This window comes from Arachis ipaensis, chromosome B7, assembly GCF_059453495.1.
Source record: "Arachis ipaensis isolate K30076 ecotype BB chromosome B7, ASM5945349v1, whole genome shotgun sequence".
Lineage (NCBI taxonomy): Eukaryota > Viridiplantae > Streptophyta > Magnoliopsida > Fabales > Fabaceae > Arachis > Arachis ipaensis.
The window spans coordinates 5,513,170-5,528,573 of NC_142442.1; the positions used below are offsets into that span (position 1 = coordinate 5,513,170).

Sequence of the window (15,404 nt, forward strand, 5' to 3'; positions counted from 1 at the left end):
TGCAAATCTGAACTCTAAATAAAGATTTGCTGGTAGCAATGGATATAAATCCATGAAATTATTTTATTTATAGAATTATAGTGCAAGTCCTTATTTTTATATTTTATCCATGACTATAGAGTATAGACTGGCTTTAATATTTTTTTTTTTTGGTAGAAGGGTTTAATTATTTAATGTCATGCAATGAGGCTGAATCCAGGTTGTTCATGGTTTGGCCCAAAACCCAAATTGTGTAATGAGTGTTGTTCATTTAAAGCCCAGCCAAAAATTGTTTAATAATTCATATTATTTTATAATTACTGTATTCTCCATTGACCAAAAATGCTTTTTTTATTCCTCACCCAAAAAATATATATATATAAATATAACATTTTCTTTTGACCATTCAAACATTAATTAAAATTCAGGAATTTTCTAAAACAAACATTTTATTACATTCAATTTCATTTATTTATTCATATTGCTTTTTAGATCTTACTTAAATCTTGTGGCATTTAGATAATTGCAAAAAGGAAAAATATAATGGAGAAATGTATAAAGAAAGAAATAATAAGCCAGTATTAAAAAAAATTCTATATGTAATAGATTCTACTTTAATGATAACTTATCTTTAACTTTCTCACTTACACAACTGTCTATAAAGTTAAATCTCTGTGTTTATCCAAAACAATTAAGGCAATAAAAATATAATTAAAAATAAAAAGGAAGGAAAATAGGGGAAGCAAGCAAGCAAACTTCACTTGAATAATTTTATCATAATAAACTAAAATTTTCCCTTTTGGTGTTTAATTTACTTGGAGAATTCCTCTATAGATAACACCAATTCTCCATAATTTCTCCTCCTAAAACTTTGCCAAACCATACTAACTATAAGTCTATTACAATTCTGCACTAAGAATATGCTAATATAAAAAGAACCTACACATTTGGTTACCTTTTACTTTCTTTCAAGAACTTGATGACCATGCAATAATTCCCTGATTTAAGGGATAATATTACACAAGCGGCAACATTTTCCACCACTACACTCAAATCTTTTCTTCTTTTTTCCTTTTTTTTCTTCAGGTATTTTTGTTTTTCCAACAAAGCAAAAAGCTTAAGCTTATGATTCATCAAAGGAAACCATAGCCAAATATGTACCCTCTAGTTATTTTAACTATATAGAAGATAATAGATTAGATTGAACAAATTTGCTGCTACTGGAGCAAATCGTCATCATTCAGCACTACAATGAAGTGATGCAATCTTTATCCGCCACGCGTTCCGCTTAATAATACCAAGAACATGGGGAGCAAAAAAGAAGTACTTCAGTGCAGGTCACACTGTCAGAAAAAAGCAGAACTTATTCTTCGAAGCTGATATTTTGGTTCGGATGGTGATTCGGATGGTAGCTTCTCTTCGAATTCCTAAACAGAAAGGGAAAAGAAAAGAGAGTCCAGAATAGAATCAGGAATTTGCAATTGTTCCATGATGTGCTTCTAGTATAAATCAATCACCTTGCAATAATTAAGAAAGTTCCTATGTTCTTGTTATACTAAGATAATTATGACTCTTGGTTTTCTTGCATTCAAACGACTCTTAAGATGATGCTTCAATCATCATAAACATGATAAAATTTCCATAAAATCTATGATAACACAAGCAATAGATGTACCAAACAATATGCTGAGATTACCATGATCCAAGAAAATATGAACATAATGTAAAGAAGCCAAGAAACTAAACCTAGCAAGAAAACATTAACAAGAATGGAGGAACAAAGCTAATTAACTAAAATCCTAGAGTTAAATCATTTTTATCTTAAAAAAACATTGTTGGTTAGCCTCAACAATAGAACATGTAAATCTAACCATGAGGATGAATAATTATCAAGCAAACCCTCCAAGTTAAAATGACATCCACTCATATGGCAATAATAAATACAAAAGCCTAAACAGAAAATAGGATCACGGCCTCACTAGCTTGCAAAGCTCACTCGCTTTAACCATAAGTTAGGACTAAGAAGTAATTTCCATAAGAAAATAAAACAATGATAATAACACTGCTTGATGAGACAAAAATACCCGGATTGATGCCGACAATATACAAATGAATAAGGATGGCTACAAATAAATGGTGTGCACACAGCATACGAATCATGAATTTATAACATGCAAACACAAATGCAATCATGTTTGTTCGTTGTAGAATGCAAGACTTGGGTGGATTAAAGCTTAAGGTCCTAAATGCTAGTATTAGAAAATGTTACCACTTACCAACACATAATATGTATAAACAATGAAAATGATACGTCATCCAATTATAGCAGAAAAGTGTTGAATATCTAAGGAAAGTGGGGAACCATACTTTAAAAGCTAGCTATTAAGGAGAAATAACCACTCCCTTTAAATACAACATCAAATATCCCTACTACCTAATGTGGGACTTTGGATACACCATAACACCCAAGTCTCTAACAAAAAGCATTATGGAAAAAGAAAAAGATGTGTCAAATGCATTATATTACGTGAGAAAAGGGGATTTGTTTGTGCATATAAATTAAGCTTTGTACTCATTGGTTTAGAATAAATATTTGCGAGGCTTAGAAAAGAAAGGATTTCTCTAAGAAGGAAAGAAAAAATATAGTTGACAGATAAACTAAGTCGTGTTTCAATATGCATAGTTTACTACAAATATATTCAAGGAAAGAAAATTTGAGAGACTCTATACTTGATTATAGACACAATAAAAACAACATAGAATTGAGGGGAAACAAAATATGAACGAGAGATCCTGCACCTTCTCTTTCTTGAGCTTTACATTTTCTTCTTCTAGTCGAGAAACCTTGCTAACCAATTCATTATGATATGCCTGCACCATCATCAGGCAAAGATAAGCAACAATCAAAATAATATCTTCACTAAACAGAGAAAAAAGGAAGAGAGAGAGAGAGAGAGAGAGAGGGGGGGGGGGGACGAATTATTAGGTTAAACCTGTTTTCTTGCCCGTGAGCGTGCCGCAGATTCCCTATTCTTGATTTTCCTTCTCAGCCTCCTTTCTAAAGCTTTCTCATATGCATCTGGAGCATCCCTTTTGCGACCCGGTTTTGTGTCCGACAAACTGCTAACCGAAGCGGAGGGCGACGCACCTGATTTTTGTTGTAAACTTTGTGTGGTGGCAGAATCCATTCTGTTCAACCCCACATTCGGACTCACAGAAGCTTCAGCAAAGAGACCTGCTTGTACCAGAAAGTCCTCTAATGTTGTTTCACCAAAAGTCATTTCTCCACCTTCAATTTTAACATTGTCTCCAAATCGTTTTTTCTGCCCCTGTTGGATTTCTTTCCAAACATCATCAACCGTCTTCCCACTCAACGCACGAGCCAGTGTCAGACTGGCCTGGCGTTGAAGGGAAGACGAAGATGACATCTGCTCATTTTGTACCCCAACAACTTTACTCGCCTCGGCAGTCCACACATTTTGGAGAAGCTCGTCGAGGTTCATGCTCCCCATCGGCTTCCCCAAGTCTCCTAGCTGATTATTAACCTCATCAAGTGTGAGACTATACCAGGAACCTTGCCTAGATAACTGTGGTGGCTGTAACTGTAAATGAGACTGTTGCCCATTACTCTGAGAACCCATAGTCTGAAAACCCATTCAACACACTTTCAACTCACAACCTGTTATCACAAACAGTTCTTAATTAAAATCATTGATCACTTAACTATAAACTCTATAACTCACTCTAAAATCCAAATCATAGACTAGAGTCTAGAGTCTTCTTTTCAGAAACAAATCCTCATATATCATTAAACAAATACAACAATCATTAATGACATGAAACACACCATTATGTATTGTACACATAAGAAAGAAAGTACAGACATTGATGCTATATATTCAAATTAGTCCAAAACAAATTCCTTTCAAAATTTCCACTTGTTTCAATATGCAAAATCATTATCAACCCTATCTATTTGCAACATTAGGTAAAGATCAAAGTCTCACATGAGAAAAAAAATCAAGGCACAAATTTGATAAAGGGTAAGAGAAGAAGGTCGATTACCTGACATAGGATCTAACTGTCTGAAACTCAAAGATATCTGTAAGGGGAAAAAAGGCGCAATAAGACAGCACCCAATGATGTTGCTGAAGGAGATTGCACAAGTTACATGATGAAAACTATGCAAGTTGGCATCTTTTTCAGGTGGGGCGTCCTCAATCAACTGAAATTGGAGAAAAGTCAAATTGAGAGAAGGGGAAAATAGACAAATCGCAAGTTGCAAAGTTGCAGGGTACTGAGAAGTTAACTAGGTTTTGGAATTTAATGGGGTCGTGTTGGTAAGAGAGGGATTTGGGGAATTTGACAGAAAGCTTGGATTTTTGTTGTTTGATTGTTGTGTTGTGTTGTGTGTGAAGAGGGAAAAAGAAAAAATTGATGGTGCAAGTTGGTGTCCTTCTTTGGTTTCTAGAGGAAACAGCGATCATTAGAGATGGTGTTTTTGCCTAATCGTCTTAGCCATGCTATGTTTATGTTATTTTAAATTCTTGAATTAATCATAATAAAAAATATACAAAAAAAATTAATTTAATAATTTTGTGTATATATATAAATTATTTTACATATTTTTAATATATATTTTATATTTTAATATAATAAAAATTTAAATATAATTATTTTTATATAAAATTAATAATTAAAAATTATTAAAAGATAATTTAATTAAATATTTATTTAAAATTTTTAACTATTAAATTAATATAAAAATAATTATATACAAATTTTTTTATTTTTTAATATATATTTTATATTAATAATTAATTTAATGGTTAATTTTTTCATATATACCCAATATGATTATAAATAATATGTCATTACAAAACATTAAATGTGTTCATAGCATTTTATTAAAAAGATTATCTTTTGGATTTGAATTTTTTAAATTTTAAATTTTATTTTAAAAGATAAAGTGTGATTTTTTACTATTTATTTTATAAGTAAAATAAAAAAGATATAAAAAAAAACTATTTAAAATTAAAAAATCACACTTTATTTTCTAAAATAAAAATTCAAAATTTAAAAAATCTAAATTCAGATTTTATCCATGTCTATAAATTTATTGTCCGATTAGGTATTTATATTAAGACATTTAAGGTAATGAAAAATCAAGTCTTTTTTTTTTTTTTTGTAGCAGTATCTAATTAAATATTTAATATTTGTCTGTTAATAATTTCAACACTAAAAATTTTAGTCAACTAAATCGTAAATATCTAATTATGTATTATATTAGCTCAATAAAATTATTCAAAATGGATAATTTGGTAAATAATTTTTTAAATAATTTTGATAACTTTATCTAGCTAATCCAATCCAATTTAGTAGATATCAAGTTAGTTTGTAACATTTATCGTTAGAATTATCTCAGTTTTTATAGTTAAAATTGCTAATTTATTAAGACACGTAGATTTTTCAAATATTTTGAATAAAATAAAGTAGCATTGAGTTCTTAAAAAAAATTGTAATAAGTTTTAGCCCCTAAATATATAAGATAAATTCTTAAAAAAATTACATATGATTTATCTTTTTGTTAGAGACTCATAACTTTACGGTTGCAATTTTTCTATTATTTCTTTGAAGTTTTTTTCTCAAAAACGTAGATGTTCATCACAAAATTTTTTCTAAGGCTTACTTAATATGTTATCATTTTAGAAATTCGTAAAAATTTATTTATTTTATTATATGAAAAATATAAAAAACATTAGTTAGAATAAGGATTAAAACATTTTACTCATAACGATATTTTTCTTTGAATTTTTATATCTCTCATTTATATCTTATCTTATCCTATTTTTAAAAGCAAATGCAACTTTAAAGAATAAATTAACGAAAAATTGTAATCCCACTATAATTATTAGTTAGAATAATACTATTAGATCACTCACTCAAAGTCATTCCTTTTGGTTAGTTAACAAGAGGTAGCATTGAGTCGCTAGTGAATTTAGGGCTATACCAAAAATGTTCTCCTAGGGCAAAAATGGCTATTGAAGAACTTTTTTTAGGACATCTTCACGAGAAGATGATTTGCTGCTCCGAAGTACAAAGAAATTGAAATATAGAGACGATGTCGATCTCAACCAACCAGCGAAAGGCGTTGATATGTCAGTTGATGACACTCCGGAAACCAACGTTGCCCCTAAGGCATATTATAAAGACTCCTTGTTGAAAATGACTGGTCCTTCAGTGGAAACTCTAGATGTAACATTGGAAGATGTCGATGAAAAGGCGTTTGACCCTGAGGACCGATGGTACAAAAAGGAGAAAAGCCTGGCGAGAGAGGAAAAGCCTTTTGACCTGTGTCCGGTCATTTCTGTGTCTAAAGAAGAATTTGATAAATGGTGTAAACCGTGGCACGCTGCGTGGGAAGAGGGTGGCGTTTGGCTACATGGAACAATGCTTAAAACGTGATTGGATAAGGAAAGGTACGATAAATATAATTGATATGGACTGTGATTACTTCCTCGTTCACTTTTCAAATGAAGAAGACTATTCTCATACTCTCCTTGGAGGTCCCTGGATGATAGCAGGGCATTGTCTTATCGTGCAGAGATGGAGGCCTTTCTTCCTCGAATGAAAGCAATCAAGAAGATAGCAGCCTGGATCTAGATTCCTAATCTTCCGACTGAGTTATACAACCATCGGTTCTTATGGCATGTCGGATCGATGATTGGTACTATGTTCAAAATTGATCGGACTACGTCCATTCATTCTCGAAGTAAATTTGCAAGAATATGTGTGGAAATAGATCTCTCAAAGCAACTGATTCCCAAGATCTCGGTTCTCGGGAGTAAACTCAACATAGAATATGAAGGTTGCCATTTGATTTGTATTGGATGTGGAAAATACAGTCATAGAGCTGATTTGTGTCTGGACTCCGGAATCACCACGATGCAATGACGAACACCAGGAGAACATCACTGACGTAAGGGTGGAGCGGAGACCTACCAGAATCATGAGGAACCCGAGGATCAGGGCAAAGAGATCATGGTAATCCTGTTTCGAATTTTGCCAAAAAAATAAACTAAGACCCCCCAAGCTTTGGGCTGTAGATGATGGTACGAAAACAATATAAAAAGAAAGTTGAAAAAGGCAAGACGGGATTTAAAGGTCTTACTATAGTTAAGGATGGTCAACCTGAATTGGAAAGAGATAGTGTTATTGTTGTCTACTTAAATGAGAAAGGATCCAGATTTAATGCTCTTTATCAAGATGATTCGGTGAATGCTAAATATTTGAATGCAAAAGTTATGCATGGGGAACAATCTAATCCTATCAACATGCAAAATGGGCCTAATGGAGTTGAAACAAAAAAAAATGGCTAAAAAAGCCCAAACTAGTGTGAATCGTATTCATAAAAAGATCATTAAGTAAAGGCAGGTAAGAATCTTCAGACCGAAAGGAAAGGCCCAACAATGAAATATAGCCCAAGTTCTTCTAATATTACAAGTAAAAATAAAGGTAAGTCTGTGATTTCCACACTTGTTGCCATCAAGCCAGAAAGAAAGGACACTCAACCCAAATGCTCTGCTTCTAGAAATAAGGAGATAGAATTTTGGGAATGAGAGATGCTGGATTATTTGAGAAGACTTGAGCGTGAACAAAGAGAAGCATATGAGGTCTCTAAAATGGCTAATAATTTTTTTCGTTTCCTTTGTGGTAAAAAATAGCTTCCTTAACCAAGTCCCCCTTCTCGCGTAAAGACTTGGGGATGTCGAAGGAATGTCTTATTGAGGAGTAACAGAAAGAGAAACCTCCGGATGAAGCCATGGCTAGTAACATCGGGATGTAAAAAGAAGATATGCAAGTCAAAATTGACAAGGCTAGTTTAGAGGAGCGGAGGTTTGCCCCCAAGTAGGTTTTGGTCTCTGGTGATGACCAATTTTTTTACAAGCTTTTTTAATGAATCTTGTAGTGTAGAATTGTAGAGATGCGGGGAGTAAATCTTTCTCCTTTCTCATCCATGATCTCAAGAAAGAGTATGATATTACCTTCCTCATCCTTCTAGAAATTCATATCAGTGGTGATAAGGGGTACAAGATCAGAAAGAATTTGGGATTTGATGGCTGTTTTGTGGAAGAAGCTGTTGGCTTCTCCGGAAGAATTTGGTGTCTGTGGGATACGGATAATTGGAAAGTAGATATTCTCCATCATCATAAGCAGTATATTCACATAAAAGTCGCTGGGAAAAACTCTGATGTGTGGAATCTTACAGCTATCTACAGTAGTCCTCAGAGAAATTTTCGTCGTGATCGTTGGGACCATATTTAAATCTTGTCTTCTGGGATCAATCGTCTTTGGTGTTTAATTGGAGATTTTAATGCCATGCTCCAAGATTTTGAGAGGAAGGGGGGTTCGACCCTGCAGCATCATTGAGTATGCCCTGATTTTTAAAATTGTGTTATGGAGTGTGGACTTATCGACCATGGTTACTCTGGCTGGCCCTTCACTTGGAAAATAGGAACATAGAAAGACTCGACCGTGGGCTTGGTAACCTTGACTGACAAATTTTATTTCCCGAGGTCATAATCATGCACCTCCCCATGTTAAAGTCTGATCACACCCCTCTTCTCCTTCAATTGTCTCCCCCTCCCTCTCCCAATAGAGGTCGTCATCCGTTCCGTTTCCTAGTAGCATGGTTCACCCACCCCAATTTTGACAATGTGGTCTCCACTAGCTGAAATATGCAAAATTCATGGCCTAATGGGATTAGAGAGTTCCAAAAGTCTCTTCAAGATTGGAATTATTTTGTGTTCGAAAATATTCAGAGAAAGAATAACAAAATCTTAAGAAGACTTAAGGGTATTGCGGCCTCCTTATCTTACGATAACAACAAATTTCTCGAAGAGCTTCAGCCCCAGCTATGGAAGGAGTACGAAGAGATCCTGAATCAGGAAGAAATTCTTTGGTTTTAGAAATCTCGGTGCAAGTAGTTGGAAATGGGAGATAAAAATACCAAGTACTTCCATGGAACCACTGTGGCTAGAAGAAGAAGAAACAAACTTATCTCGCTTCAAAATGATGAGGGTGCCTGTATCTCGGATACTTCCATCCTTGAGGTCCATTACCGATCTTGACTTTCTTTAATGTGTTCCTTCTGTTCAGGATATCAAAAACTTGGTGTTTAGCATAGGTAGTCTTAAAGCGCCAGGAAAAATATGATTTTCAAGCTCAGTTTTATCAAACCAAGTAGCATCTAGTGGGTCCTGATGTTTGCAACATGGTGGGAAGGATATTCAATAATCCTAAAGATATTAGAACAATTAACGAAATGCTAATATATTTCATTCCTAAGGTTGATGTGACAACTAACTTGAAACAAATGAGTCTGATTAGCCTGTATAGTGTATCATACATGATTATCATTTAAATTCTTGCCAATAGACTCAAAAGTGTGATGGAGAAATTGGTTAAAACAACACAATGCAGCTTCGTTCCTGGGAGACACAGTTCTGATAATATTATCATATCCCAATAAGTTATTTACTGCATGAGACACAAAAAGGACACCAAAGGCTGGATGGCAATAAAGATTGATTTTGAGAAAGCTTATAACATGCTGAAATAGAATTTTATCAAGGAGACGCTACTGGATATTGGGTTATTGGCTCACTGTATTGAGTTAATTTATTATTGTATCGTTACCACAAGGATGAGGGTTCTTTGGAATAGGAAAGCCTTGGACGAATTCGCTCCTACCAAAGGAATTCGACCAGGAGACCCAATCTCACCCTACATCTTTGTCCTGTGCATTGGAAGGCTGTCCAAGCTGATTAGTGCGGCTTGCGAACATGGCTTCTGGAAACCTATCCGGTTGAAAAAGGGATGGGCCTGAACTTTCTCATTTATGATTTGCAGACAATCTTATCCTCTTTTTCGAGGATGATATGTGTCAAACAGAGGTCACGAGTAAGATTTTGGAGGAGTTCCGAACAAAAAGTTAGCAATGTCAAAACTCGCATATTTTTCTCTAGTAATGTTGGCCATAACGTTAGGAGTGAGACCAGCAACGTCCTGCATTTTGTCCGAACGAATGATTTGGAAAAAAAGCCTTGGAGTCCCCTGTTACATTCGAGAGTTAATAAGGATACGTACGGTGATATCATTAAAAAATTAACTCAAGACTCAACAACTGGAAAACTTCTACTCTTTCCCTTGCTGGCCGCACGACACTGGTAAAATATATCCTATCTTATCTTTTTAGTTATACTATGCAATCTGCTATTTTACCTTCTTATACTTGTGAGTTGATTGATCGTAAATATAAGAATTTCTTGTAAGGAGAAATAAAATAGAAAAAGAAAATTCACTTGATGAGTTGGAAGAAGGTTAGCAACCCTAAGGTAGCGTTTATTTTGACTTTTGAGGTACTACTGGAAGACTGAGACTCAATATCATGTTTGTTGGCTCAGAGATTGATACTAAAATTTCTGTCTCTGTCTCCAAAATTTCAGTATTTCAGTACCTTCAAAAAGTGGGGACACAGAAGACTGAAATTTTTAAAGATGGAGACTGAAATTTTAATAACATTTTATACCTAAAATACCCTAATTTCAATTAATTAATTCCAATTTTATTCTTTGTACAAATTAAATTAGAACTTCATTCTTATTTCAATTTCTGTCTTCCACTTTACACCAAACAGAATATTGAGATTTATTTTAATCTCTGTCTCTCAGTATCAGTCTTTCAATCTCTATCTCTCTACCAAACGTTACCTAAAAGCACAGGAGGCCTTGGAATCCGTAAAAAAAATTGCTTGGGTGCTCTTAGAATAAAGTAGTTCTAGTTTTGTGTTTCATTTTGGGGTCTTTAACCCCCTTTTTACAAAAAAAATACTATTCGAATTTTTTTGGCTAAAAAAAAATATTTAGAATCTACTTAACGGTTTTTTGTCGGTTTATTTTTTTGGGTGGTCAATAATATTAGAATTTCGGTTTTGAAACAAATTGGAAAAATCAATTTGGGCCAAACAAAGAGTCCTAACTCCCTAAAAGGGATACAAGCTCGGAAAGGAGGTGCTTTTTAATGGGCTTATCCATTTCAAGAGACCCAATTCAAGTCCAGACCATAAAAGAAGCCCAATTAAAAGCAATGATCCCATGTATAAAAAAAATAAAAGCGATGGATCCACACACTAAGAACTGAAATAGCTAACTAAGCGTTAAGTAATGAAGTGGGTGTAAGGAAAAAAAAAATTACGCTTTCTCTCTCTATATCCCTCTTCCCCCAAAAGTTCCCCCCTTTCTCTTTCTCTCTCTGCAAACCCTAGCTCCGTTCCTTCACCGCCATCGCCATCACAATCACCATGGCTAAGAAGCGAAAGGTTCGACCTTCCGAGCCCGAACCCCCCAAACAAGAGCAAGAGCAAGAGCTTCAACAACAACAGCCACCACACGAAGAACTAACCTTAGATCAACAACAAAGCATGACCATCGATGACGCAGCGCCACAACAAGACCAACCTCAAAACGACATCGCAATAGAAGAAGAACAAAACAACGAAGGAGAAGGAGAAGAAGAAGCAGAAGAAGAACAGCAACAGGAGGATCAGCAGCAACAACAGCAAGGAGGGGGAGAAACCCTAGAAAGCCAGGAAGAGCAGATTCAACAGCAGGCTTCGGGTTCGGATTCGGTCCGGGCCGAGGCTAACGGCTCCGAGCAGCAACAGGAAGAGGAGGACCTCGATTTGGAAGACGAGCCAATCGAGAAGCTTCTAGAACCCTTCACGAAGGAGCAGCTACACTCCCTTGTCAAGCAAGCCGTCGAGAAGCACCCCGATTTCTCCGAAACCGTTCGCCAGCTGGCAGATGTGGACCCCGCACACCGGAAGATCTTCGTCCATGGGCTTGGCTGGGACACTACCGCAGAAACCCTAACCGCCGTGTTCGGAAAATACGGCGAAATTGAAGACTGCAAGGCCGTGACGGACAAAATCTCCGGAAAATCGAAGGGATACGCGTTCATCCAATTCAAGCACCGCGCTGGAGCGCGAAGGGCGCTTAAGCAGCCGCAGAAGAAGATTGGGAACAGAACAACTTCGTGCCAGTTGGCCTCTGCGGGACCTGTTCCGTCGCAGCAGGCGGCCGCGCCGGGTGCCCCGGTTGTGTCAGAGTATACACAGAGGAAGATCTTTGTTAGCAATGTGAGTGCGGAGATTGATCCTCAGAGGCTTCTGGAATTCTTCAAGCAGTTCGGGGAGATTGAGGATGGGCCTCTTGGGATTGACAAGCAGACAGGGAAGCCTAAAGGGTTTGCTCTTTTCGTGTACAAAACAGTTGAGAGTGCGAAGAAGGCGTTGGAGGAGCCAAACAAGAACTTTGAAGGGCACACCCTTTATTGCCAGAAGGCTGTTGATGGTCCCAAAGGGTTCAATAAGGGTGGATTTCATCAGCAGCAGCATCACCATCAACAGCACTATCAGCACCAATCACATCACCATCATCAGGGTCACTTTCATAGGAAGGATAAGAACAAGTATTCCGCTGGTGGGCCTGCACATGGCGGTGGTGCTGGTCACTTGATGGCGCCGTCGGCTCCAGGGCCTGCTGTTGGAGGTTACAATCCTGGTGTGCCACCTGCTGCTGCGGCGCAGGGTCTCAACCCTGCACTTGGGCAGGCGCTGACGGCGTTGCTTGCTAATCAGGGTGCCGGATTGGGACTTGGGAACCTGCTTGGAGGGATCGGTGGTGCTCCTGTGAACCAGCCTGGTCCACCTGCTGGTGGATATGGGACTCAGCCAGCTATGGGATATGGGAACCAGCCGGGGATGCAGCCGCAGTACCAGAATCCTCAGATGGGGCAGAGTAGTGGGGTTAGGCCTCACCCCGGTGCTGGCGCACCTTACATGGGTCATTAGGTGAGTGGCTTATATGGTGCAATCTTTTGTTTTGCATTTTTTTAATTGATGTATATATTTATGCTATTTTTCAATCCTTCTTTTTTTTATTGCATGAATTCATTTATATCCATATGATCAGTCTGTTGGAGATAAGAAAGTGCATAATTTGGGTATTTATAAGATGGATTGAGTATTCATGATATCTTACTATCTCTCAAACAATGTTGGGAAACAGGTGGTATGATAAATGTGTTTTCTTGCATTGAATTGTCTTGATTTTTTTTCCTTCCAAATTCTGAGCGTGGATGAGAATTGTGTGGGAAGCTATTATCTTCTTGCTAGATGTTCCTTTTTTATGGTTTGTTGTAGCATGATGAATGAGCATGGGCAGACTCACTAATATCATCCAATTTGAAAAGATATTCTACATCTCTTTTGTTCAGTTTTGATTAGTGCTGCAATGTATATCCATCCTTAGTTGTGTCACTGTACAGATTTTTTTTTTTTTTAACTCTCCCTTGTTAAATTTGCATGGAACTTATTTGAAATTGGATGTTTACTTTCACAATATAGGATAAGAGGTGGAATATAGGTTCATTACTACTGCTGTTATTACTTTGCAGATCTGTTCTCATCAAGCTTCAAATATTAATATGTTTTGATTTTTATGTGATCATAATAAGCTTGCATTTGATTCTTTGACTGTCTATTGCCCATGCCTTTTTTTTATGAATGGCTTTCTGTTCTTATTTTATTTAATCATTATACAATCCATTACCATGATTTGGATTCTAGTTTGAAACATGACTCTTGAAATTTTTTTTTTTGCAGTACTAGAGGTATGGTTTTTGAAGATCTCATTTTTATTTGTATCTTTTCTTCTAAATCTAATTGGTTTTTTGAAATTAGTCTTTTTATGCTGTATGTATTCACTGTGCAGATACACTCATAGATGCATCAATCATTTAGTTTTGGACACCGCTGATTCTTCTGAAGTACCGGGCAATATTCAAATGCATCTTTTAAATTAGTAGCAAATCATTACTATTGACTACTAAAGACCCAGATTCTGAAACCTGTATTTACTTTCTGCTTGGTAGATTTTTTCTCTTATCATGTTTTTTAAAAACTATGTAGTGCCTCTAGTTCTTATGTGGAATGTTGTGCGACAGTTGAATTTTGGGGCAGAGAAAACTTTGTTACAATAATCTTTTAAATGTTGTGGACCTTATGCAAACTTTCCATTCTGTTTTATTATTATTATTATTGAGTTCTATAAATTATGGCTGCCATCTTCAAGTTATTTATTTACTTGTTTCTATGGCATCCAGCCAAGATTTCTGAAGATTATTGTCTTTCCAAAGGGATTATGTTCTAATTGCAAAAATAAGAATTTATTATTTAAATTTGGCACCACTGGTGTACCTGTTCTTTTTCCATATGTATTAGGACTCTGATTATTATGGAAAAGTTATTCACATTTTAATGCTTTTGAATCGCTTACCTTTCTCTACGATAAATTTTTTTTGGAATGGGCCATTGAAAGTAGACATGATATCATAAAATACAAACGTATGAGTCTTTGATTTTTCGTTATGTACAGTTCAATATATTCAAAGATCATTTTTAAGCTGTTTGGCCAACTCATTAAACCAATATTCTTTCTTATTTACTAGTGAAGATTATAGATGTTAAAATGAATCATCATCTGCCTCATTCTCACTATCCTGTCTCTTTCTTCTGAAAAGTGTGTCTCATTGTTTTTGAGGACGACAAAATGTCCGTTCATTGTAACTCTGTTTTGTAGTTTTTGGTTAAGATCAAAAGAAAAAATTTCTGCTTAGGATTAGTCAAATATTTCATCAGAGGACTGATCAAGATATTTTAGTCAGATTTTTTTTCTATATAATCTTTATTTTGCATCCTTTGATGGAGTTTGGACTTCATTCCCTTCCAAGGCAACAATTGGTGACACATGCTGGTGTGTTCGTCTCGCTGTATATAAGTGTCAAGTGTGCTCTGGTTTGTAGTGAATGTCGTGGAGAAGATCTGATGGGTGCTATCATGTTACCATCTTTGGACTTAACAATGGGTATGTTTTTTTATTTATTTTTCTTGCTGCTGCAAATGATTTGGGAAGGTTTGAGTCAGGTATCATTTCTTATTTTGACTTGCAGAAACTTTTAATTCTATGAACCTATGGGTATAATTTCAACATTTATGGGGACATGTGTTGGAAAAAGAAGTTTTAATTTGATTTTACTATGTGAATGGAGTTGTAGTTCAGTGAATGATGAAAGAGAGAAAGTGTTTTCCCTCAATCTGTATTTCATTCATACAAGATAAAACTTAACCTTGAGTTTTTTATCATACAATCAATTTTGTCCTCTCAAGATGACAACCTTTGTGAGATATTCTTTAACATTTTGAGTATATAACGGATAGCATAAAGATATTGATGATGCAGTTTCAGAAAGGCATCATGATGATGGAGAGGCAGTTGACATGTTTTCTCAAGTCATGATGGTAT

At 35.6% G+C, this 15,404-nt stretch overlaps 2 protein-coding genes across 3 annotated transcripts; one reads left to right on the forward strand and one right to left on the reverse strand.

The window, feature by feature from the left end:
- Positions 1–713: 713 nt before the first annotated feature.
- On the reverse strand, positions 714–4,495 carry LOC107609532 (ABSCISIC ACID-INSENSITIVE 5-like protein 2). Of its 2 annotated transcripts, none has more exons than XM_088494178.1 (4): positions 4,045–4,495; positions 2,973–3,658; positions 2,779–2,850; positions 714–1,406 (listed from the first exon to the last, which is right to left on the reverse strand). In XM_088494178.1, exons 2-4 carry the CDS (start codon positions 3,633–3,635, stop codon positions 1,326–1,328), a joined length of 816 nt encoding a protein of 271 aa, XP_088350304.1. In that variant the 5' UTR covers positions 3,636–3,658; positions 4,045–4,495; the 3' UTR covers positions 714–1,325. The 2 variants fall into 2 exon arrangements, with proteins under 2 accessions (XP_088350304.1, XP_088350305.1); XM_088494179.1 differs by having other exon boundaries at positions 2,973–3,623; positions 4,045–4,486.
- A 6,708-nt stretch (positions 4,496–11,203) lies between these two features.
- LOC107608862 (UBP1-associated protein 2B) lies at positions 11,204–14,154 on the forward strand. Its single transcript, XM_016310613.3, has 2 exons — positions 11,204–12,892; positions 13,815–14,154. The coding sequence occupies exon 1, from the start codon at positions 11,342–11,344 to the stop codon at positions 12,890–12,892; it is 1,551 nt and encodes a 516-aa protein (XP_016166099.1). The 5' UTR covers positions 11,204–11,341; the 3' UTR covers positions 13,815–14,154.
- The last annotated feature ends 1,250 nt before the right edge of the window (positions 14,155–15,404 follow it).